Source organism: Chrysemys picta, chromosome 7 (genome assembly GCF_011386835.1).
Source record: "Chrysemys picta bellii isolate R12L10 chromosome 7, ASM1138683v2, whole genome shotgun sequence".
NCBI lineage: Eukaryota > Metazoa > Chordata > Testudines > Emydidae > Chrysemys > Chrysemys picta.
In genome coordinates this window covers 6,831,565-6,857,177 of record NC_088797.1, presented here as the reverse complement: position 1 = coordinate 6,857,177, position 25,613 = coordinate 6,831,565, and the positions used below count along the sequence as shown (strand labels likewise).

At 41.8% G+C, this 25,613-nt stretch overlaps 1 protein-coding gene across 2 annotated transcripts in view; it reads right to left on the bottom strand.

Moving 5' to 3' along the window:
* The window catches only part of SLC25A26 (solute carrier family 25 member 26), a 131,648-nt gene that overhangs the window by 73,281 nt on the left and 32,754 nt on the right, over nucleotides 1-25,613 (bottom strand). The window contains exons 4-5 of one of the 2 annotated variants that reach the window (XM_008179462.4): nucleotides 19,835-19,939; nucleotides 16,537-16,584 (exon numbers count right to left, since the gene is read on the bottom strand). The exons of the other annotated variant lie outside the window; for it this stretch is intronic. Of the exons in view, the coding sequence (XP_008177684.2) occupies nucleotides 16,537-16,584; nucleotides 19,835-19,939 (153 nt within the window). The remainder of the gene's footprint in view (nucleotides 1-16,536; nucleotides 16,585-19,834; nucleotides 19,940-25,613) is intronic. 2 annotated transcript variants of the gene reach the window in all.

The following is a 25,613-nucleotide window of genomic DNA, read 5'->3' as shown; positions in this document are numbered from 1 at the left end:
CTGGCTATACTAGGTCATGATGTGATTAAAAATCCTGAATAAAATACTATTTCAATGGAAACACTTTCTTTTAAATGAACAAATGCTAAAGGCTATAGAAAAAAAGACAAGGGCTTCCAATCAGCTGCAACAGGGCAGGAGCGTATATGACGAATACTGTCGATGAAAAGTGAAAGCCCAATTCTATAGTGCCCTTTTAACATCTCGGTGAAGGGCAGCAGTATCCGACACGGAATGACCCTTCGCCACACCATTTCAATGCTGTTCATTCTCACACCAGCAAGTCCTCCTCCTCCAAGCCAGCTCAGTCATGGGTCTCAACTTAAAGCATCATCCGAACAAGTTATAAAGAAGTCCTTTGGTGATGTGAACTACTCTAGCTGGGTCTGCAGACCCAAGGTCAATATGGGAGTTGTTTCATCTGCTAAATCATTCAAGCTCCCTTAGGAAATGAATAGTTAAATTCTGGAAGACTCATTCTATCCTGAAGTTCAAAAGAATTATCAGCATGAATGGATGAAAAGAGTCTCTCCATGGATATACTGTAAACACGAAAGAAAGAAAAAAAATAAAGCTGATGTAGCAAGCATCAAAGACTTGAAAGTAAGTGACCCTTCCCAGAAAAAAGGGAGAAATGCTGATAGCTGAAACCCAAATGCTGCATGCAAAGAAAATAAAGACCCGAATGACTAATGAAGAGGCTTGCATATTTTTAAACCTTAAAGACACTGAGTTTTACAACTGGCATCGAGCCTGAGGCTGCCAAACAATCACGCAGCCTGGAAGGACTGAAGCTGCCGACGTTCATTTCTGGCTTTGAAAACTAAAGGGTGCTGTGCATTTCTTTTCAGTATAGGGCTTGCTGTGAGCAGTCTGAGCTCTTACCGCCAGTCGGAAAGCACTGACAAGGACATTAAAATAAAATATCTATAAAAGAATCTGTATAGCACTTCCACAAGACAGACAAAAAATGAAGAGTTTGGGGCTCTTCCTCCACAGAACTGAATTTGACTAAGTCTAGTTAAGCACAATACGTCAACACCATATCAGAACATGTAGAGCACTGACCCTTTCTAACCGCGAGTTAACATTATTTTCGTTACTATGCTTAAGCTTTTTTCTTTCCCTCTTCTGTATTTAATGACAGCTTCAAGAGGATTTTGATGTTAAAAGTCTTTCCCTCACACCATACTATGTCTATATACCTTTGGGTTTTTTGGATGTGTTCAGCTATTTTTCTTTATGACATGGAAACTAAGTCGGCTGCCAAGTGTAGCAGGTGTGAGATGAATTTGTTCCAAAGCTAAAATGAATTCTCATAAGACGACGTCATTCTGAAACGCTTTCTCTGCTTGCACAGTGTTGCCAGCCGTTCTTCTGGTTATTCGTTTTCAGACAATGCACAGTAACGTTTAGGGGACTATCTAACAAACGCGAAGGACAGCCACATAATTATTTATGGAATCATCTTCTGGCACAGGATTTGAGAAGAAATGTGTTCTCAAATTGTGCCCCAGCTTGTTAATGCAGGATTCATGACTGCTCAACAGTAAAACTCCCATGGACTTTGATGGAGTCATGGTCTGGTCCAGAGAGGTTAAGATAGGCACCTATTCAGCAAATATGCTTCCTGATGTTTCATGTATAGTAGATAGTTTTCTATTATTTCCTTGTTTAGGAGGAGCAAGGCGATTAAAATAATTCTGTTTAGCCTGTTTTCATATCAATCGTTGCCCAAAAAACAGTATTTTAGTTACGCCAAACTCCCAGCAATTTAATAGAAAATGTTTGGTTTTAAAATTCAAAGATTTCTGTATTTCTCACTTATTTGTAAAAGTCATTCTTTGTTGGGATGGGTGGTGGGGCTAGTACACTGAGGTTTTATGAAGTTCAGTCCATTGTAGGGGGCAGATTATCCCACAGCTGCCTTCTGCAGGGCTCTTACACCATCATCTGAAACATGTGGGGCTGGTCACTATGAGAGACAGGAAACTAGGCTAGATGGCCACAAGGTCTCCTCCACTATGGCCATTCCAGTGTTTCCAATTGTGTCTTCTAACACAATCATATGCACGCTCCATTGTGTGTGCAGTGCAGGGCAGAGTGATGTACGAGCACGGAGTGGGGTGTGCATTGATTCCCCCCCAACCCTCCTAGGAAAACATCATGTGTTTCATTTAAACGTCAGTTTTTGGTGATATACAGTACTTTCACACACATGCACTGGCATCAAGACCTATAGTGAGTAATTGCTGTACAGTTACTGAGAATAATGAAGACTTTGTGTTTACATAGCAGGTTTGATCCAAATGGATCCCAAAGCACTCTAAAAACATCACCGAACTGTGTAAAACAATCAGAATCCCATTGCTAAATACTTAAGCATACCTTTGGGATGAAACAGGAGTGGTTTAACAGCACACGATACACCAGTTTAAGACAGAAAACGAAGAATACTGGGTCCAATTGAATTTGGAGAGAATTTAATTAGGCACACCCAACCTGGAAAGTTGATGGTCAAAAGTCAGAGCCGCACTCCCATCTATCTTTTTCAATCACACTAAACCCACATTCTCCTTTCCAAGTCAAAACTAAAGACTAGAGATGATTAAAAAACAAAACGTTGGAGGGCCAAGTGGAATTGTTGCTTAAAATGAAATAGCTTATCTTTGTAGGCCTGCTTTCCTATGTCGTACAGGTAACAAATGGCATCTGTTTGGTAATCTCAGTAGTAATTACTGCACAACTAAATCCACCGCACAATTCGGATCTAAGATCATCGAGAAAATGGGGAAGGCTGCCATTGTGTGTGCAAATTATCCCAACTGAAAATAAAGGAGGTCCTGTTACGCAGAGGAGGAGGGCAAGGGAAGGAATAAACCACCGAATGGCTGAATAAGAGCACTCATGAGTTATTTTGTTTAGCAGGTCTGACAGTAATGAAAAAGGAAGGAGATGCAGCGGCTACTTTCAGGTTGCAGAAAAACAATAATGAAGGTGGCTTCTTCTGACTTCACCATTATGTCTGTTTAAATACTCTGGGGTCAACGTTCCAACACACAGGGAGCCATCTGCTGCATCTATTACAACATAAAGACTGAAAAGATCTTTTTTGGGGGGTAAATCGCATACTCTATGAAATCACAAAACATGAATCATTTTATTAATCTGATTCAAAGCTATCACTAGAAAATGAGCTCCAAATCTAAAAACAAAAGTCACGTACGTGTCTGATGTACTTTAAGCGAGGCATTACGATCCATTAGTTATTTACACATCAAAGACGCTCCAGCCGAGTATCCTGAAACAATCAGGGTAAGAAATGCCAAAATCTGATTTCATCCGTGTCCACATGTTGCTTTGAACTTGTAATTCACAGAATTGGTCAGTATATTGAACTAATTATCATGCTTAACGCTTGCCAGTTTTGATGGCTACAATCCTTTATTGTAGAGGAAGAAAATGGGATGAAGGGAAATGGCAAATATGGGGGGGAAAGGCGTAGCCTCTGCAATGACATCTGGGGGGGAAATTAAGAAAGCTGTTTATTTTTCTAACTATTTACTCAGACACAGATTGACAAAACGAACTCCTGCTTTCACACACGGTGTAATGCAAAATACTTGATTTTCACCCCATAGGAAAATTTCCCCCTTTCCTATTGTTTATGTGGGAAATGACCCATAGAACCCAAAGAGGTACATAATATTTTAAAATCAAATAGCAATTTCATAGCAAAGGGGGCTGCCTGCAAGTGGTTAAACTAAAACGTTGAGCAAAAGAAAGTGAGAGAGAGTACTGTTCAGGCAGACAGAAAAATATAAACAAAAAGTGCACATTTTAACACAGTTCTGATATCTGCAAAGACTTTTCAAAGTAACTTTTTATGGTAATTAGTCACAGTGCTTGGATGTGTACGCAAGCATCCGTTTGCCACCAATAAGTGTCTTCTAACATCATATTGCTTAGGGTGCAATTAAAATGCAATCTAGGGGAAATAGGTTATTACCAGTATTTAGCAGCTAATTCGTTAGGTAATGCCTTAACAAAGCCGTCCTTTGACTGCAGTGCAAAAGCAACTTCAAGGGGATTATCTGCTATTAAGACTTGTACTCAATTATTCAGAATGGTGATAGACTCTTTTTAGAAGGCCTGCATAATTGCATGGTAGAAGTACATGAAAAGTCAAGCTGGAGATCCTTCTGTGTTGTGGTCAATTCTTTCCACTAAAAGGGGGAAAATTAAGCTTCTGATTTTTAAACAGAATCCACAAATGAAAATATTTCCTGTTTCCATGGCTGTTCACCAGCCTACAGACAGGCACTAGATGAACGTGCCTAAATGCAAATACATCAAAATACATCTTTTTACCCATACAGATCAACGCTCTATTTATATATTTCAAGGAGGAATTTCCCCACCCCCAGATGTATTCTGGGATTGTTGGTTTGGGGTTTTTTTGTCCCTTTCTCTGAAGCCTTAGAGATGCCCACAGCTGCAGGTGGGACATTGGGTGGGGTTGGCTGGTGCTCTGAGGTCAAACTGAGAATTCTCTCTCATGCGTTTGGCTAGTGGTTCTTGCTCATATGCTCAGAATCTAACTAACTGATCGCCATATGTAGGGTTGGAAAGGAATTTTCCGGTCAGTACAGGGCATGGGTCGCTTGCTAGGATCATCTGGGCATATCTTACTAAACCAATGCCCTGACACTGCAGAGGTCTCAGGCATTGGGGGCATCTCATTCCCTCCTGATTTCTGCCTGTGGCTCACAATATTTTAGTCTCCTGCGGTCTGTAATACTTGGGTCTAATTATGGCTGTCAGACTTGAAGTGGGGACAGGGCTGGGTGTTTTTTAGGGGCCTGTGATATACAGAAGGTCAGACTAGACGATCTGATGTCCCTTCTGGCCTTAAACATCTATGACTCCATATACTTCATTCTTATTCATTGCCGAGAGGTCAAGCAACTGTTGGAATTGATGCAGAGCATTTTTCAAAGTGACATTATTAACTTCTCTTTTCTTCCTCTCTCTGCATTGCAGGAAAACAATAGCCCCAAAGGCATCTTTTATCCCACAATGCAGTCAAATGTTCCTTGACCACAAAATGAAATGGTTTTCTTTGACCTTTTATAAAATCATATAAATGCTGTGTTATAAGTCAGGTTACCAAACACAAAAGTGTCGGTGCCCTTTTGACGTGTGCATTCCTTTGATAAAGTACTATTCCTGAACTTCATCTGTGGCAAGGCATTAGCATCCATGCATACGCTCATTCTGACCTTGATTCAGCCAGGTGCTTTAACGTGTAACTAACTTTAGGAATATGTGTAGTCAGGTCAACTTCAATAAATGGAACTAATTTCCAAATATCCGAAAAACAGCAAAAAACTCCACACACTCCATTATTTTTAGACCAGCTTTCTTGATGGGACTGCCACAACATAAGCTATTAGCATAGTTTGATGGCACAAGATTTGCTTAGAGTGGGAACAATGAGTAAAAAGTACCTAAGAATACACATCTGATTAAATGATGTTATGTGATGGCAAGTTTTGGACAAACTGATTCCCCAGTTGACACAATCTCCCATGAAGCCTTCAACTGCAGTGAAAAGCAGAGGAGGCCATTAATCATATTTATCAAGACTGTCTACCGTGGATTTCATGCAGTCAGGGGAAGTGTGCTGTTCTACTGCAGTGACAGGGAGCCAGGCTAAAACAAACTAACCTAATCGTACGGGTCGTTTCCAGAAATAGAAGATATATTAGCAGTACAGTTGTAGAGGCCAAAAGACAAACTACTCTAGCAGACAAAAAAATAGAAATGTGTGAGGTAGGCGACCACTGGCATAAATCTACTAGGTAGGCCAAATCCTGTTTGACTGTCATTGTGTGCATTAAAGTCAATGGGGCAGGATCCAATTTAAAGTCCCAAAGTCCTACACCCGATGCAGCCCCCAAAGCTTTATTTTTGCTCCTAAATTTAAGGAAATCTCAGTACTGGCTAAAGCCAGATTGGGGGCAGTTAAATACCTGGCAAATCTCCCCTGTGAACTACTGACCACACACTTCAGTTTTGATCTGTGTGGTGCTATTCCTGACCTCTCCCCTGGTATTTGAAGCCAATGAGATCACATTATATCAATGCAGAATTTGGCCCCCTAGGCTTTCTCCTCTGCAAATCTGTGTTAACATTCTGGGTTAAGCTTCAAACAAAAACAAAAAACAAGAGCTGAGTGACCCCAACTTAATCCTTAATGGAAATCTGTCCACATTACAAAGACAGCACACAGTCTATAGCATTGGCAGTCTTTAACTGGGAAAGGCCCAAGACTGGAATAGCAAGCACAAGACAGATATATCAAGAGATGGGTCATATTGCCAGATCTGCAAGTGAAGCTAAAAAACTCAAGCAAACTATACCTAGCTCTAGCCAGTACTATTAGCTCCTTACTCCAAAAACAGGAAAGCAATTTACATTCAGCAAACAAAGGCAAAAAAAGTTCAGGAAACTTCATTTGATTGTTTCAATAAAATTAGCAGAAAAATAAAAATCCAGGGAGAAAGGGCCCCAGTGAAAGAATACTAATTCTCCTGCAGCTCAGACAGCATATCTGATTGGCCTACAGTTTCTGTATGAGTCTGTAATAAAAATCATATGTAAGATATTTATAGTGCATGTTTTTTTTCCTGGTGAAATTGTAGGGGATATGGCATCATAATCTGGGAGCTGCTGCTGTCCCCCACTCCTCACATATACACACAGACTCCCTGCTTCAGCCCCTACATGCCACCCCAAAAGGGTTTGAAGATAGCTACTTCAGACCTCTGGCTTTCCTGTAAACTAGTTCAGCTTTAACTATGGAGAGACTAGTATCAAACTGTTCTTCAAATCTCATGGCTTCTCTTCCTTTTTTTTTTTTTTTTTAAATAGATAAGTTTCCCATTAAGAATTTGTATACCTCTACCCCGATATAACGCGACCCGATATAACACGAATTCGGATATAATGCGGTAAAGCAGCGCTCCGGGGGGGCGGGGCTGCGCACTCTGGTGGATCAAAGCAAGTTCGATATAACGCGGTTTCGCCTATAACGCGGTAAGATTTTTTGGCTCCCGAGGACAGCGTTATATCGGGGTAGAGGTGTATTTAAAAATCATACACCTGGGGGGCGGGGGAGTTTGACAGACGTTCCCCAGTACTCAAAGATATTTGACAATGGGTCTGCAGTCCTTGTGTGGATTTAACTCCTATTCAACTTTACCTGCAGGATTGGGCCCTCATTCATACAATAAGGAGAGGGAATGCACCCATAGGCAGGTTCAGTATCTTAACACCACTATATTTTCAACAGGATTCCCAAATTCTGGTGCATTCCGGGTATCGACTATATCAACCCAGATGACCATTAAACTTATGGTATGTTTGCAAAGCTAAGTGAGTTCACCAAATTCAGAATTCAGGCAAAAGCAGACTCTTAATAAGTTAGTTTAATTAGCCTGAATGCATTAGCCATGGTTCCTCAAAACCTGGGGATTGTGACCTGGTCTAGTGGCCCATGAGCACATCACCATTCCTTTCTTTATGATTAGATGGAATGGAGTGGGGAGGTATCTTGAAACTTCCTGTTATAGCATGTGGTCACAGTATAAAAGAGGTAGAGAACCACTCGACTAGTCCACATTTGGAGTGTCCTAGAACTGGGGAATGTATTCTATCAATTCATATCACATGAAAACTCAGAGGTTCAAAGATGTGAATCCATGTATTAATCCTGAGCTGAATCGCACTCCCTTTACTTACACGAGTAAGCCCCACAAAATTCAATGGGACCACTCCCCTATATAAAATAAAACGAAGAGGGTCTTGCTCATGTTCCCTTTTTTGGTTCGGTTCAGGGGCGTGATTAATGCCAAGTCAATTTCAAGATGCACAGATTAGATCCCTGCAATAAAGGTTTGCTGTAGGTTGACATTGCAGAAATTATAGGCGTCGTGTGCCCTCTAGTGCATGAAATCTGTAGTGATCAAGGCTACATCCATTCAACATGAACATAACAAGGAAATAAAAGAAAAAAGGTCTCACTCCCCCTTCTCACTCCTGACAGTAATCATTTACATAGGAACAGTAATGCCCAGATTTTTTATTGCCTTTCCCTTTAACTACCTAAAAAAAAGTCGGCCCCCTTAACAGAACTACAGAAACCTGAGACTACTAGGCCAGATGCTGAAATCAGATAATTGTTGCTAGTGTTAGTTGGGATTACGGCTTATTTCAGGGCAAAACAAATTCCCTCTCCAGCGAGAATTTCCTGTTTGAGTGACATCGGTTTCTATTGCCAATATCCTGCCACAGCAAATAATCCTACATTTGTACAGGATTTTTAACCCCTATGGATCTCAAATTGCTTTTTTTTTAAAGGTATATGTTGTAATCATGGGTATTGTACATATGTGCTTCAAATAATATATAGTCTCACACACACACACACACTTAAACCAGTGCACACAGTGGACTGAGGTCATCTCCAGAATGGAGGCTGGTGACTCTTTAGCAGTACACAGCAGTATTATATCACTAATTGGGACAGAAGTGAAGACTCCTGTATCCAACTGAAAACTGCAGAGAGAATTTAGATAGACATAATGCTGTTGCCTATATTACAGAAGTTGACACCAACAGTAAGGCAAAAATGACATGAGACTCCCCCCTACATCCCTTTTTAAGCAAATCACAAGCGTTAGAGTCTCGCTTTATGTCTCCACAAAAGAAGACACCAGGCCAGATTTACAAAACTATTAGGTGCCTAGTAAGATTTTCAAAAGCAGCTAAACAGGTTAGGTGCCTAGCTCCCGCTGACTTCCACACCATGCTGCTAGACTCTAAAGAGAAAGTGCCATCCCCATTCCCACAACACTTTGGAAGTCTCCAGTGCAATGACTGACCGCATTTGATCCTGCTAAATTTATAAACGCTGATGAGATTTACTCCTGGTGGAATTTTGCGCCAAAAAATTAAAAATTCTGCAACAAAAAATTAAAAATTCTGTGCACAATACTTCTAAATTCTGCAAAATTCTGCATTATTTTATTTGTCAAAATAACACAATATAATCACACCAGTCTGTCCTCCCTGACTAGTCCTTGTGAGCCCCTGTCTGACACCCCGCCCCCCAGTATCCCACATATCCTGTCTCCTGACCTGGCCTGACAAGCGCTGCTAAGGCATCTCTCTCTTTCCTCACTGTGGGGGAGCTGCAACTTTGCTCTATCGCCACAGCGCCCTCGGGTGGGCAAACGGCAGAACTACGGCAACATTTTGGCAGAAGCTGGTGAAAAATTAGAAATCCGCGGGGCTCATTAAATATGCATGCACGCAGTAGCACAGAATTCCCCCAGGAGTAGAGATTGCAACCCAATACAGACGTTTTTAGTCTTCAAGATTCCTTCTTCTTTCTATCTATGCACAACTCTTTCAGCTTCCTCCCCCTTCTCCCCCTCCCAACAAGGGAAATCCATCTCTCTGTCTCTACCCTTCCCGGTGTTATATTTAACATCCCAGATTGTTGAGGCAAAGCACCTTGTCTCGGATTTGTCTTTTTAGCACACTCTCCTACAAGAGAGTGTAACTAGAACATAGTGAACCTTGTCACATGCAATTTTATTTGGGAGGGAGGGACTCACATTAAGTTTCCCCACCAGACATGATAATGATTGAGAGCGTATTCTTTAAATGGTTGCCAAACTTGTGGTATCGAGAGCAACCAATGCCAAGAACACACCTCTGAGGTGATCAGAAGTCACAGCATGAGCAAACTAGAGCACAGTGTGGCAGGTGCCTCCTGCTCCTTTTCTGGATCCTAGCACATGGCTGGAACTTGTCTCTGTGCTCATGATTACTGCAGAAAGTGCGGTCTTCAAAACGCCTTATTAAGCTCCCTTTTAAAAGTCTCCGAGCCCCTATCTGAAGCATGAAATCAAATAGGCTTCCCGCCAGACCCCACTCACATGCACATTCATTTGAAAAGGATTTGCTTTATTAAATCTTGTGTGCCCTAAATATGGCGCACAGTTTTCAACAGATCTTGCCTACCCACAGAGTCCAGATGCAACACTTTAGATTTTAAATACAGTATAATTTTGTATGTACAGAGCCCATTGCATCCAGAGATATTACAGGCTCACACATTACAGACGTGAGGCAGTGCAAAAAAAGTGCCTCATGTCCAACGTTAAACAGCAAACTGGTGGCAGAATCATGAATCCGGGACTTCATTTCTCCTGCTCTACCAATGGACCAGGTTGTAGCTATGTTATGCACGTGTGTCTAGCACCTAACTATAAAAAGAAGGTGCATTCAATTAAATAGGCAAGAGGACCTGGCATAATTAAGGTGATGAGTCATTTATCTGTATGTGTGAGATACAGGACATTCCCTTTCTGCCTTGGTCCATTCAAACCAAAGTCTGTTGACCTTCCAGGCATGTCACATGGACTGTTTATTCACACATCAGTTACAAAAAAACAGGGTTATTTTGTGGACTTTGAAAGTTATTTCAATGACTTTTTAGACATCTATTTTTGTTTTTAAATGTTATTCTACTGTGCCTAAAGAGAGTAATAACTACACTGTATATAATGCAAAAATAAATGATCGATAGCTCCATTTACGGTATTCCAGCTTGCGATCTAGAAAGTGAGTTTCCAAAATATATTAGAGCACAAGGCCACTGGATCCTGAACTATGGAGACCAGCCTCCCTATTTCACCATGGAGAATTGCCTCAAGTACTTAAGGACCTTTTAAAATGAAATTATCTTGCTGACATGGGTAGAACACTTGGGTGTTTCTATCTCCCTAAGAGCTAATACACGCCAGAGATGTGCTTTTCAAAATAACACAGTGTTAAACTGAAAGGGAGGAATTGATTAAAGAGTACAGTGGGGCAGTATAGACACCTTCCAACAAGACACTTCAACCTAGCCCTAGTGGATATCCCATTAAGTACACCACAAAAATTGTGCACATTTCCCACAAATATTGGACCGGCTGTTTAACCTGTCTTCCAGTTCCCAATCCTGTCTCAGTGTTTTGGTGCTAGTTGAAAATACTCTTCAGTTTAAGAAACTCTGGTTGCCTAAGAAGAGTCTAAAGCCTCAGTCATGCAAAGTGAACCATTGTAGACAGATCCCGAGCAGTTCTCTTTATAGCCTAAAAAAGCAAATTCTGCTTAAATCCAGCATATTAAGAGCTTCATGAGGAAAACAAACAAACAAACCAAAACAAAAACAGGTGGTTTCCCAGAGAACAAAGTGAAGACAGCTATTGTGTGCATTTTGTTAGAGAACATTATGTTTGGTTTTTCAAACAAGTGTTGTGTTAAGAAACTGGATTATTTGCCTGATTCTGCTAAGGTGTGTGTATACTGTGTGTATTAAATACACAAAAAGCTATACAAAGATGAAAGACCAAGGTCAACATTTTAATTGCACAAGTCAGAGAAGACTCCATCAGCACCCTTGTTCTACCCTGTAGCAATAAACCTAAAAAACTAAGAGCCAAGGAGACCAGGATATTTATATCAAGGTATTATAACAAAAGGAACACACACAGAGCTACATCCATTATATGGCACCCTAGGATTCACTTGTAAACAAGGCTGACTGTTTTCTAACTGCAGTCACTAACCCTCAGAAATTCTAACCCACGGCCTAAGAGCTCCCCCATTTTCTAAATGCCTCCCTTGGGTTTCACCCTTTTATACAAGCCTTTCCCAGAATGCTCGGCAAATTGGCACTTTAAATTTGGGAGAGAGTAACAGGTGCAGCTATTAGAGGGTCATTTGGCTTCTAACTGCTGCGGGTTGCACCTCACTCTCTGCCAGGTAATAAGATATTTTGAGGCGTTTTTGTTGTTGTTGTTACTTTTCTTAGCTTTCTCCTCTTAAAACATAGCAAGTTCTCACAGCCCCCTTGTGTATATGTATCGCCACATACTGCAAAGTATTTATGATAGCCAACAGCTCCAGCAAAATTGCTGCTATGTATTTCATTGGGGGGCTGCCATCTAAGATGTCAACAAGATTTCCTCGTAACTGGTTCACTCTCTCAGAAGGGATACAGCTGAAATGTCCTCTCCCCTTCCAGTAACAAGCTGGCTACTGCCTTTGCTCATTTGCACTCTTGGCTACTTTAAGCGCCATCTGAGGTAACACTGTGATCCATTTTCCTGAAGGCAAAGACCTTCCTAAAGGTTTGAATCCACTCATCAGCCCATGACCCCAGTGTTTTTACTTTAACATGAAGGCCCTAATCCCGCAATTAGCTCTACCCAGGCAGTGCTGTTTTGACTTCAATAGCTCACATCCAGCTGCTGGAAGCTCACTGCAGGATGGGAGCCCAAGTTTCCTCAGACAAGGCTAAGTACAAAGTGCACGTTTATTCAAGATGATTCAAATGCCAGGCTTGATCTTCTAAAGCAAAGCTTCTGTCAGGTTATCGGTGAGCAAGAAAACCCACCAAGAGCTGAAAATCACCTACTATTTCTTCTTCGGTTCACTCCTGGGCTGGGACAAGCATAAAACATTTTCAATCCAGCTGTAATATGTTTCGAAGTGACAAATTATTGGGCTTTTTTAAATTAGCACGTTGCATTTTCCAAGCACTAGCAGTAATTTACAACAAAAGTGACATTTCAACCTTAACTATGCTATTGCTACTGTGAAGCTACCATATACACGCACAGAGATGCCTAGAGTGAAGTCATTCATTATACAGTGAGCGATGGTAAATAGCGAGATTTGACAAGGTGCTTCATTTTCATTTGTGTCGTAGTCTCATTGATAGCAATGTCCATTTAAGACATCTGTTAGAAGGCTGTAGCATTAAAATAAATGGAAAAATTCCAAGGAGAACTCAGGGTTTGCTCTCTTTTTCCCATGAACTTAACATTATGGAATTTTAACAGATGTTCTACTTGGTCATAGTTAATAAAAAGAATTATGCAGGAATTAAAACTCTGGCTCAGTTTGCTTGTGTCGAGTCTCAGCAGAAGTAGTAAATTAAGAAATTCTGGAGACCTTATAATGGATATTTTCTCTTGCCTTGCTGTAAGATTGTCGGGGAGTTTTTGTGAACAAATTTTTCGGTGTGGGGGAAAGTGATAATTCACACCCCCTCTCACTAGCATGATCTACTTTCTACAAAATGGTGTACTACCCCCCTAGAAAGTGTCTCTCTCACTTGGAAATGACATCATGAGAATTCCATGTCTTCTCACAGCCTTCTGTGTCCTGCCACTTATCCAGACAGGAAAGTCTCATTGAGTGACCATGTAGCCCCGCCCTCCTTGTGCTCTAGTCCAGCAGCTCTCTTCCGGGGGCATGAGCGTGCGTCTTTCAGGCTGGTACTAGCAATGCTAGTGCATGTGTGGAGGAACAGACCCACAAATGCAATGCACCTAATCTCCCTTGGGTTCTGGGGTCAGCTCAAAGGCAGATAGAAGCAAAATGGAGGAAGATGTAGGTACCAGTAGGAAATGGGGTTTGAGAGGGAAGAGACACTAAAAGGGGAATGAGAAATTTGTGGAAACCAAAGGGGAAGGGAGAGACACATGTACTAGCCATCTGCTCTGAGTTAGGAGAGAATCTTAAGTAGTGGCTCAGTTCTCCACTCTGCTCCTCCATTGAAGTTCATTAATATGTTAGGCCCTATTAAAAAAATAATAATCCAACACTGAAGCCCATATACTGAAACTCCCTTTCTTCTGTAACTAAAATGGCTTTGTGCAAGCAAAAGCTGAAGCATGCAAAGAGATTCCATAAACAACAGATTCAGCTAGAATTAAATGTTCCTGTGTGCATACAATACAGGGAACACATGGAGGTATCTAATGAATTAACACAGGCTTTTATAGAAGCCCTTCTGCTGAAGGAAGGAAGAAATGCATTCCAAAAGTAGGTAGGGGGAGGGGAGGGAACACCCAGCAAAAATTTCAGCTTTACAACATTTCCAGCAAAGAGTTCAATGTGCTGCTTTTACTCAGACTATCAAATGGACACTTCACTGCGATATTTAGTGTCACAAAATGTGATAGTCTTAACATTGTGTTAAAAGGATAGGGGTTGGGTTTTTTTTTTAAACAGATCACCTATTATTTGTTTCATTTTGAAGAGAAACCACATTTCATTAGGCAATCATTTTTCTCATTCTATTGGACAGATACTCCAAAAAAGCAATATTTCAACTGAAATCAGTTCTGAAGGATCATTTATGAATATACATAGTAGAAAGGACCCCAATTAAATTTCCGACAAAGTCCTGCTATTTTGGGTAAACAAAGTGATCTCGGAAGGGTCACACACTGAGCTAGGAGAAGGGCCTATAAATTAATTACCGTCCTGAGATATGTCAAAACAAATTTTAAAGAGACTTGCATCCAGTTGTAACCATGTGTTTCATCTGTTAGTATGCAAAATCTGTATTCTATGGCATCTAAATTTATTCATTTATTCAGAACCCCTCGGAGAAATCAAAAAGGCTTGTTGCCCTCTTTTGCCTGCCTCCAGATGAAATCGGAGGGAATAACATGTGTTTAGTGAGCCAGAAAATAAGTACAGGATGAAGCTGTGGTGGGGGTTATGTTTCAGAAAAGCAAGTGCCATCTTCACACAAATAACTAATTTTTGAAACATTTGGAGTGGCTAAAATAAACTCTGGCATTAACATTTGTTGGTACTTAAAGCAACACTATATTTGTGATTTTCTTACTTTATGTAGTAAGGTTTACACAATACATATATCTTTATCCCTGAATACAGTTTTGGGCATGAACGAAAGTTCTTTAAAGCAATGAATGCTGCTGAAAGCAGGCTTTCAAATGCTAATTAGTTAGCATTACTATCAATGGTAATATAAATAATGAATATGTCTTTTCTAATGGTAAAAATCTATTCTGAGTTTTTTTAAAAGGCTAAGATTCAACCCTGATTGCTTAGCTAAGTGACATTTAAGAACAAAATACATGTGCTACACGTAACTAAACACAGTAGGTAAAGCACAATTCTGTACTATTAGGGCAGGTCTTCACTACGGGGGGGGGGGGGTCGATTTAAGATACGCAAATTCAGTTACGCGAATAGCGTAGCTGAATTCGACCTATTGGAGCCGACTTACCCCGCTGTGAGGCCGGCGGCAAAATCGACCTCCGTGGCTCCCCGTCGACGGCGCTTACTTCCACCTCCGCTGGTGGAGTAAGAGCGTCGATTCGGGGATCGATTGTCGCGTCCCGACGAGACGCGATAATTCGATCCCCGAGAGAGCAATTTCTACCAGCCGATTCAGGTGGGTAGTGTAGACCTAGCCTTATTTTCAGAGGAAACCAATCCTGTATCCTTCTCTAAAGTGTTCACAATGCAATTTCTACTTTTGCAAATGACAAACCTGCACAAGAAGTTTAAACCTATATCACCACATTACAATCTAAGCAAAGTATTTTTGTTTAAATGTACTACTCAATACTTTTTAGAGTGCAAGGGAGTTCTAAGATTAGAATCACAATATAATTGTTGGGAATCCTCTCAATACTAATATGTAGAGGGAATCCATATTCATCTTGCACTCTCCAAATGAGAGCGACAAGCAAGTCACAGACGAAGCATATTCAAAGACAAAAAAAATCACTACAACATTAAATGCTTCGATCATACAATCAGATTCCCGAGGACAGAGCTCTGCTCCCACTGACTTCAGCAGGGCTTCACAAAGCATCCAATTACAGAATCAGGGCCAAAACCACAACTAATACCTAAAGAGAGCGACAACACTGAAATTGCATGCTGGCTCTGATCTTGCTCCCAATTAATTCAGCGGGAACAGACTGGGCCCACAAAATTCAACAGAAGAATTTTTAATTCCTTTTAAAAGAAGTCTCTCTCTTTGACAAAGTGTCACAACAACACATTAAAGAAAGTGCAAATCCTGAGATTCACCAATATTTTTAACCTTTAAAAAAAATTTTTAGCTTAGTTGGATAAAGTGTACTTTCAGTATTTATTCTTCCCTATGACAGAGTTCCTTGGATTTAGGGTCAAAGAAAGTTGCATTACATTTATACGTCTTGCTGTGAAAGGCTGTATGTATTTCTTACACAGAAACAGGGCCTGAGAGCCAGATAGTGCTACTCTGTGTATAAACACTTACTGGATGCACGTCCCAGAACGTACACAATTTTACCAATACTTTATTTTGTACTTCTTCATAATTGATACATTTCCATTCGATTACATCCACGCAGCATCAAAACTAAGAGGACTGAGGCACAGATTAGTTGCCACTTATATATCATAGATGCTTATCCATGTTTTATCTAAGCTCCCGTTACATACCCATAACTAGTTAACTTACCTAGAATGAAAGATTTGTATTGAAAGTTTGCAGAGCATCTGTTTGACGCAGTTGTACCACGATTTCTTTTTCCCAACAAGATAGGATACAGTGCAACAGAACAATTTCAAAACAGAAAACAAGTGTTTTACCTCTCGTAATACTGTGCTTTTATAACCTCGATAAAGTCCTTGAATACCCTGTAAAGCAACAAATGAAAGCTTCAGCTATAGAGACTTACATTAGCAGATACTACAATTTACTGATGTTTAATTACATGGCAGGTATTACAGCCTTACTGAGAGCAAGACCTGAACTTCTAATGAATTGATCAAATTGATTATAGCACTGAACACTGTCTTCCAAGGTTTACCACACCAGTAGTTTTTATCTTCCTTTCAAAGCATGTTTAACCAGTGCGAAGAATAATCAGAGATCCATACACCTCAAGTAGAAAACAGAAGAGCAGGAAGGCAGAGAAATACATTACTTCATACTCGGACTACCTAATATTTGCCACGTGCAGCCGCAGAGCTAGAAGCCTCCACTCTTCCAAATGCATATGTAAGCAGAGTAGCAGGATGTTTAAATTAAATGGCCCACATGAAATTGGCATCTAGGATGACAAGCTGGCCCTATGTCTGGTTTCTTAATTGCTCTGGTTCAGAGTCACTGTTAGGGAAAACTTTTAAATGTTTTATTTGTAATCAGTTGATAAAATTTTTGCACTGCATGTATATCAGGGTTCAGTTCTCCTTTCAGTGCCTCTATGACAGTATCTCCAACACCGGTAGATCTTGTGGGTCAGGGATGGGATGGAAAAAGAAGAGAGGAGGAAAAGCAGACGTTATTTTCCCATAACTGGAGTTGTCTGAGAGCTGCAGCCTTGTAACATCAGCCTAAAAAGCGTACAAGTCCAGCAATAAAATCTGCTCACCCAGGCTCACCAGAAGGATGACAAAGATGGAAAAATTAGAGCTAATTTTTTTTTTAATGAGTGCTGGTTTTGGGTGCCTAACCTGACACCTGAAAGGGGCTTGGTTTTAAGAAGTGTACAGAGCTCAACCTCAGAAAATCAGTATCTATCCCTTCCTCCCCCTTTACAGGCATCTCAAGTTCAGCACCCAAAAGTCAGCAGATATTTTTTCAAAATGTAGGTCATAGTATTTAACACTCATGCAAAAGAAAAAATGACCCTGGGTGCCTAACCCACAAATTAAGCATTGCAAACTAATGCAAAAGGACTTTGCCTAAACGTATCCACTCAGCCTTTCCTCAACAGCCCTCCACCCCTTTTTTTTTTTAAAGGTAGCAGGGAGAGGAAGAGTCTGGAAACTGATTTTCCATCATGAGGAAATTAACAGGTAGAATTTTGCAAGGCTGCTCTATCATTCCTCCATCTTGGATCTCAGATGGTAAAGTTTAGGACTCCATCTGCCCTGTCTGCACACTGTCTGAAGCAGTTTTAGCAACAACTGTGGCTCTGAGCACATCAATGCTGCTAGCCCAGTTTCAACTATATAAAGGAAGGAAGGTCCAGTGGTAAAGGCACTAGCCTAGGATTCGGGAGACCTGGGTTCAAGTCCCTGCTCTACTAAAGACTCTGTGATTAGGGCAAGTCACTTAGCCTCTGTGCCTCAATTTCCCCAACTGTAAAATAGGGATAATAGCACTGCCCCACTCACAGCTGTGAGGATAAATATATTAAAGATTGACAAAGAGTCCTGTGGCACCTTATAGACTAACAGACGTATTGAAGCATGAGCTTTCGTGGGTGAATACCCAATTCGTCAGATGCATGCTTATGCTCCAATACGTCTGTTAGTCTATAAGGTGCCACAGGACTCTTTGTCACTTTTTACAGATCCAGACTAACATGGATATTAGTTACCCCTCTGATATTAAAGATTGTAAGTATCCAAGATTGATAGATAGTATGGGAGGTAGAAAGAGATGTGACAGAGAAAGCATGTATCTTTAAGGAGAGAGAGAGATTATAGCCTCCACACAACACTTTAGGGCTTGACTACGTAGTATGGCAATGCACACTACAGGGATGTGATATCTAAAGCACACTAACGTGTTGGTCCATGTAGACCCTGCTGGTGTGCACTAAATGTGCTCTTCAGTACTACACTAAAGCGTGCTTGCCAACTTTTAGTGCGCACCAGTAGGTTCTACATGGACCAATTAATGCAAAACACATTAGTCACACCCTCATAGAGCGCATTACCTGACTAGTGCATCGACCTACATTTACGGAGCAAAGCAGCACAGAACCAGAATCACAGTATTGACAAGCATGCGAAGAAGATGAGTGCCACCTTTCACAGAAAGGGTTTTAATATAGTCCTTGGCTGGTACAGTCTCTGCAGGGTCCTGATTTCTGGGGAAATGAGACTCCAGAAATATCAAGGAAAACTTTTTATAGTTTGGAGTCTAAGCTGCCACTCCAACACCACCTTTGAAACTTAAAATCACTCTCTTCCCCAGCATTTATGCAGACACGTGCCCAATATTTCTTCTATCAACTGCGTTTGCTGGCTCAGAATTGCACAGCCAGATACCTGGTCAGTAGCAGATACTGAAGCCCAATGCTCAGATGACTGCCTCAGACAGAGGAAGGATCCTATTGGCTTAAAAGGACATAGAGGAAACTTGGCCCGTGCTCCTGGGTAGTATCCAGGAAACGCTGGAGACACATCCTTATGGGGATTAAAGGGCGTTAGTGGAAACTTGTTTATATTTGGAAATGCGGGAAGTAGAGCTTAGAGGCTATGCTCCAACCACCAACCTGCTCCACTCACTCCTGGAGTAGAGGTACAAAGAGAATCAACTCTGCAGGAAGGGATTCAGTTCTTGTGACGGGCCTCAGGCGTGATATAACCATTCGGGTTAAGGGACGACTCGCCGTGGAGGACGAGTCATCATTGGGGACACATGTGAAATGCTTTCCCTGACAATGGGTGCTAAAGTAATCTCCCTGGGATGTTGCTTTTGCCTATCACACACAAGGGAAAGTAAAGGACCCAACAGTTCCAGGCATGTGTATCAGCATGGCAGAAAGGATGCAGTACCATAAACATTATGCTAATGACACTTTCTTTCTGCAAATCCCAGGAGAACTTTAAATGCTTTAATTCATTAACCCTAGCTGTAGCACAGGCAGCTCTGCTACTAATGAGGCCATGGAACCAGCAGACTGATTTGAAAGAGTTAAATTACTGCATAAGGCATTATAGAAACTAGAGGATTTTAACCCATGTTTCCAGGTGCAGATGCCCCAAATATGAAGAGAAGCAACATAACTCGCTAGCATTCTATTCCAATGTAACATGCCAATAATGCTTTGCCAAAGGATAGTTTTGGAAAGTTGCTAGGAACATACAGCACTGGACTTGGGGAACAGTTGGAAGCAGCTATAATTCACAAGTTTTGATCAGACCTTACCTCTTGATATAAGGTGTTGGAAAGAACTCGAAAGGTACTGGATGAAGGAGAAACTTGAGCCCTCTGCTTTACAACTTCAGAAGGAACCCGTATTAGACAGGCAACCTGTAAAAGAAGCCTATAATTAGACTACACACACCTGAGTCCACTTCCCTTATATAGTTAGTTTGTTTTCTTTTCTTTCCACACAGTGAAACCTGCAAAACTGAGAAACAGTTTGTATATTTCGGAGTCAATCTTAAAAACTGTTGGTGAGACACTTACACTCACTGCCAGACAGTGCCGTGTGCTTGCTGAAATCAGAATGTACAACGCTACACTAATGAAAAATGGAAATGTCCTCCACAAATGTTTCAGTTTGAAAGTGACTCTCAAAGCAGAAGCGGATTTGGGGTAAGGGATCATTAAAGAAAAAGGGAAAGCTTGAAAGTTATTTTGAAGTCACAGGAATCCTTCTCAATATTAGCACTGTAAATAGGACATGTGGGAAGACTTTTCTCCAGACCAATTTGCATGTGCTTGTTTTCCAAATAAGCAAGACAGTCACATTATGTCCTCTAGTGACCAAAATTGAGGAACACGTCACCGAGCATTGGATGGAAATAAAAATATTTATTGTAAAGAGTCCCTTCATATGCATGGTGAAGCACAGCCACTGCAGGGAGAAGCAAGTACTGGCCCTGATGTTTCCTGGCCTCTCCAGCCAACAGACCTGCCATCCAAGAAGGGGAGCCTCAAGGCTGGGTGCCATAAAGGGTTCCCTGCAACTAGTGGCTCTCCCCAGCTGCCAGGGTGGACTTATTTACAAAGTCTGTTACCTGTTCTTGCGACACACAATAAGCTGAGGTCAGTTAAGGTTGCATGTGGGTGTGGTTTTTGAGGAATGGGGCCCCAGGCACTGCGGGTGAGTTTGTATGGCTGAAGCAAAGGGGTGGCAGCTGTTCACGTGAGGAGTAGGTGTGTGAGGGCATTTAGATGTTGTTGTGAGGACGGTAAGAGAGTTAAATAAACTCAGTTTGAAGGGTAGTGTTGCCTCCAGTGGTGAATTCCTTGATTTTTGTTTTTTTTTTAATTTGTGATTGCATAGATAGGAAATTACGTAACTTTAACAAGTGTGTGTGGCATTTTCATTCTGTATTTGTGGCCTGTCTGTATTGGAAGACCCTATTGCCACATAAAAAGAAGTACAGGTAAAAGGGCTGCAGGAAGAATAAGGCTAGGTCTACACTACGGGGGGGGAGGGGGGGTGTCGACCTAAGATACGCAACTTCAGCTACGTGAATAGCGTAGCTGAAGTGGCGTATTTTAGGTCGACTTACCTGGCTGTGAGGACGGCAGCGAGTCGACCGCTGCCGCGCCGCTGTCGACTCCGCTTCCGCCTCTTGCCGCGGTGGATTTCCGGAGTCGACGGAAGAGCCATCGGGGATCGATTTTATCGCGTCTTCACTAGACGCGATAAGTCGATCCCCAATAGATCGATTGCTACCCGCCGATTCGGCAGGTAGTGAAGACGTGCCCTAACTCTCCCAAACCAGGATGCAAGTAAACTCATATAAACATACCAAATCCCCACCCTGCTCAGCACCACATGCATCCTCATACGCTCCTCTCTTCTGCTTTTTTCCTTTGAAAACAAACAGGACTCTGCTCCTAAGCTTCCCCCCTGAATTCAACTAGGGTCCTCCATGCAAGGCTCCTCTGTTCTTGCCCCTTAAGTCAGTTTACTGAAACGCTCCAAGGGTTTTTTTTACATACTCCTAGGTTGTGGCTACCAGGACCCAATTGATCTGGCTACGCGGATAAATCGCCCAGAGTTCCACATCTCAGTGCAGCTGCTTCCCTGTTATGATGGGAGTTCCTCATACTGTGCCGTGGAAGAATCTGATCCCTGAATCTTTTGACTTTTCTATTGTGTTTTAACAACACAATAGCAGTGGTTTATTTGCATAGAACAGTAACTTATCACAACAGTGGAAACCCTGAGAATAACAGGGTATTTTTAAAGATTAAGGACTAGATTCTGCCCTATGCTAAGGCCCTTTTAAATCACACCAGCAGTGTAAAGGAGGCAGAAATGGCCCCTATAGAATCTTCCAGTCAGAGAGAGATTCCCTATCTGGTACAGAACTGATATAATGGCTTGGTGCCAGCTCTCTTCCCAGACTCTGACAGACGAGGCAGGGAGAGGGCAGAAAGAGACACGGTCAGTGTACTTGCACTCCCGCTGTGCTGATGTAATGGCCTATAAAAGTCTTCTGGCCTTCAAACCAATTTCTCCATCACACACAAGCTCCCCACAGACCAGAACACATCAACTCAAAGCCAGAACACATCACACCCTGCCAGAACAACAGATGCAAAACCAGCATCTCCATTGCTACAATGATCAACACCCCACACAACACACCTTTCAGGATCCATGGGTCTTACACATGCCTATTACAACACGTGGCGTACCTCATCCAATGCACTAAATGCCCCAACAACAACTCTGTGGTGAAATCAGACATCACTACGCTCTCCAATGAACTCGCATGGAAAAACAGTAAGACAAAACCCATCATATCCTGGGGGTGAACACTTTTCACAAAGCAATCACTCTATATCTGACCTCTCAGTCCTCATCCTCAAAGGAAACCTGCACAACACCGTCAAAAGATGAGTCTGGGAGCCTCAATTCATAACTTTGCTGGACACTAAAAATCATGGAATGAACAGAGACACTGGATTTATGGCTTATTACAACAATCAATCACCCACTAACTCCCCACCCCCAGCTTTCTCCTAGCCATTACAGAAGGGGTGTTAACAGGCTACTTCCCCATAAATGGTCCCTTGAAATGTGTTAACTGCTTATATTCAACAATCTGATTCACCTTAGCTGTGACATTCTGGGTTAGGGATGTAAATATTGGTTTAAAAAGTCAACTCATTAAAATTATATCATTGAACTGGTTAACCGAAATCACTCCAGAGGACCTGGCGTGGCGGGGGCTCGGGATGGGGTCCCTCTGGCTGGCGCAGGGCCGCTGGGGTTAACGTTTAAAGTCGGTTAACGGTAAGCCTAATGCTCACCGGTTAACCTTTTACATCCCTACTCTGGGTATGTCTACACTGCAATGTAAGCCCAGGCTCAGGGCAGGTCTACACTTAAAACGCTGCACTGATGCGGCTGCACCACGGTAGCGCTTTAATAAAGATGCTAAGCCAACGGGAGAGAGCTTCTCCCGTAATCTCAGGCTAGGTCTACACTGGCGCTTTCGTCGCTAAAACCTATGTCACTCGGGGTGTGGAAACCCACCCCCGACCCCCCTGAACAACAAAAGTTTTAGTGATGAAAAGCGCTGGTGTGGACAGTGCTTCATCGGCGGGAGCCGCGCTCCCATCGACGAAGCTACCGCCCCTCATTGGGGGTGGTTTTATTGTGTCGCTCTCTCCCGGCAATGAAGAGCAGCCACACAGAACACCTTACAACGGCGCAGCTGCCTGGGTGTGCCTGCCGTGCCATTGTAAGGTGTGCTGTGTAAACATAGCCTTAGTTCATCCACCTCCGCGAGAGGCGGTAGCTATGTCGGTGGGAGAAGCTCTCTCGCTGAGATAGTTATACCGACAGTAAACAGCGCTATGTCACGGAGGGGTGTGGATTATTCACACCTCTGAGCGACGTAGTTATAGTAATTCTGTAGTGTAGACCAGAGCTCAGACTCAGACTTGAGTCCAACCTCCCCCCCCCCACTTCTGTCTACATGCAATTCTGTCACACTCAGGCTCAAAGGTAGGGTCCTAGGACTCTGCAGAGGTGGAGGGTCCTAAGACTGGAAGAAGAGCTCTGTGTAAGCTCAAAAGATTGTCTCTCTCTCTCTCCAACAGAAGTGGGTCCAACAAAAGATATTACCCCACGCACTTTGTCTCTCCAATATCCTGGGACCAATACAGCTACTGTACAACAACACTGCATATAAAAAGTCTTATCAGTCAACAACAAAGTAGCATGGGGCTACTGTAGCTTGTGCTGGGGGCTGGTGCTAGAATATGAAAAGTACAAAGGTGGCTTAGACCCACCTTAGCCTAGTACAGGAAAGGAACAATAGAGAATTTGGCCCCAAAATGAAGTTAAAATTAAATGTGTTTTAAAATGTTTTGCATTCAAAGGCAAGTGCACATAATAAAAAAAGTAACCTGGATGAAATCTGTTCCTCCAAAAATGAACTCAGACTCAGAGTTTGCAAATAAATTAAGCAACTAACTTGTATACATTAATGTTTTCATTAGGCATATTAAATGTAATAGCTTGTTGTCAGGATGTACAAATTGAATAAGCATGACGGGTAGCTTGCAGGACTACCTTTTTTTTTTATAAACACGGTGGAAATTTAACGTCTGTATTCAAAAGTGGCTACGAAATAAATTCTCTTGTAACTCGCTAGCTCATCCTGTTGTACTTGCAATAGTCAAGAGTCATTCCAAAGAGGTACCACTCCATGTGTGCTTCAATTCCAGGGGTCAAAAACAACAAATGACCCCAATATGTCAAGAAAATAAGAATTGTCAACTTTTTTTGTAGTTCAGCATAAATATTTATAGAACTTCATGCTTCATAACACTCCATGTCCTTACATTAGCTTTTTATTCCTTAAAAGTACGGAGGCAGGAAGAAAACTTTAAAAAGGCTTTCAGATGAAAAACAATCTACCCAACCAAGAGGGTACAAAGAGCCCAGCGTGGCTTCCTGACTTCTGTGGCGTTGCAATTTTGGCATGAGAGGGGTGGCTACAAAGTAATGTATCTATCTATTTTCTCCAGATATTTGCAGTGCCTTCCATTTTGTTTCATATTAACTTTGATGTTTTTCCGATTTGAATTTGAGCTACAAGGGAATATTTCACTGCACAAGAACAAAAACAAGTGATTGCATTGTACTGGTATGAAAGAAAGTAAAAGCTAATGTCATCCCAGGCTCTATTGTCAGATAGGTTCCATAGGGCACTCTTTGCTCACAAGTTTTTGTGCAAAGACTGTTGCAGCTAGACAGAACACTGACATTTTCACTGTACATCTGAACTTACGACTCGTTACCTTATTGTTTTTGCATGTGTATCTTACTATCAGTAACAACTAAGCATTCTTCTGATGTGATCCGAGCCCTCGCCTTCAAAGGGAAAGCATGCAAAATTAATGTCACACCTGCCTATTGGGCCACAGGATGAAAATGTAACAACCTCAACTTCAGTGGAGAGAAGGGACGGGGGAACTTTTCAATTGATTTACTGTACTCAGACTTAAAGCACTTCAGTGGCTTACAGGTATCGCAGCATGAATTAAGATAAAGTAATCAATACACATCCTATCATTTGCTTTCTTAGCATAGTGTGTACCAATGATGCTTTTCATCCAAAGACATTGGCCTTCAGCTTTAAATGACTATTGACTTAGGAAATCTAGTGTAAAATTTTAAGTTACATGAGTACATCTGTCCCTCACAAATGCCTCTGAGTTTCAGATCACAGAGGGTTAAATCTACAGTTGTAGGTCATGATCTCCTAATGAGGTCCACAAGGAGAGACTCCCTGCATTTGCCCACTGCTGTCTTAGGAAAAGTTAATGAAACACTATTACTAGAACGGGAGTAGGAGCAGTCAAATGTATCTGTTGGCATTGTGTCTGGCGTATAAGCTGGTACAGAATGTTAGCTTCCTACATGGTGAGATTCCATTGACTATCCTAATCACAACATATTCCCACCAAGCAGCACCTGGCCCCCATTTACTTTTATATTCTC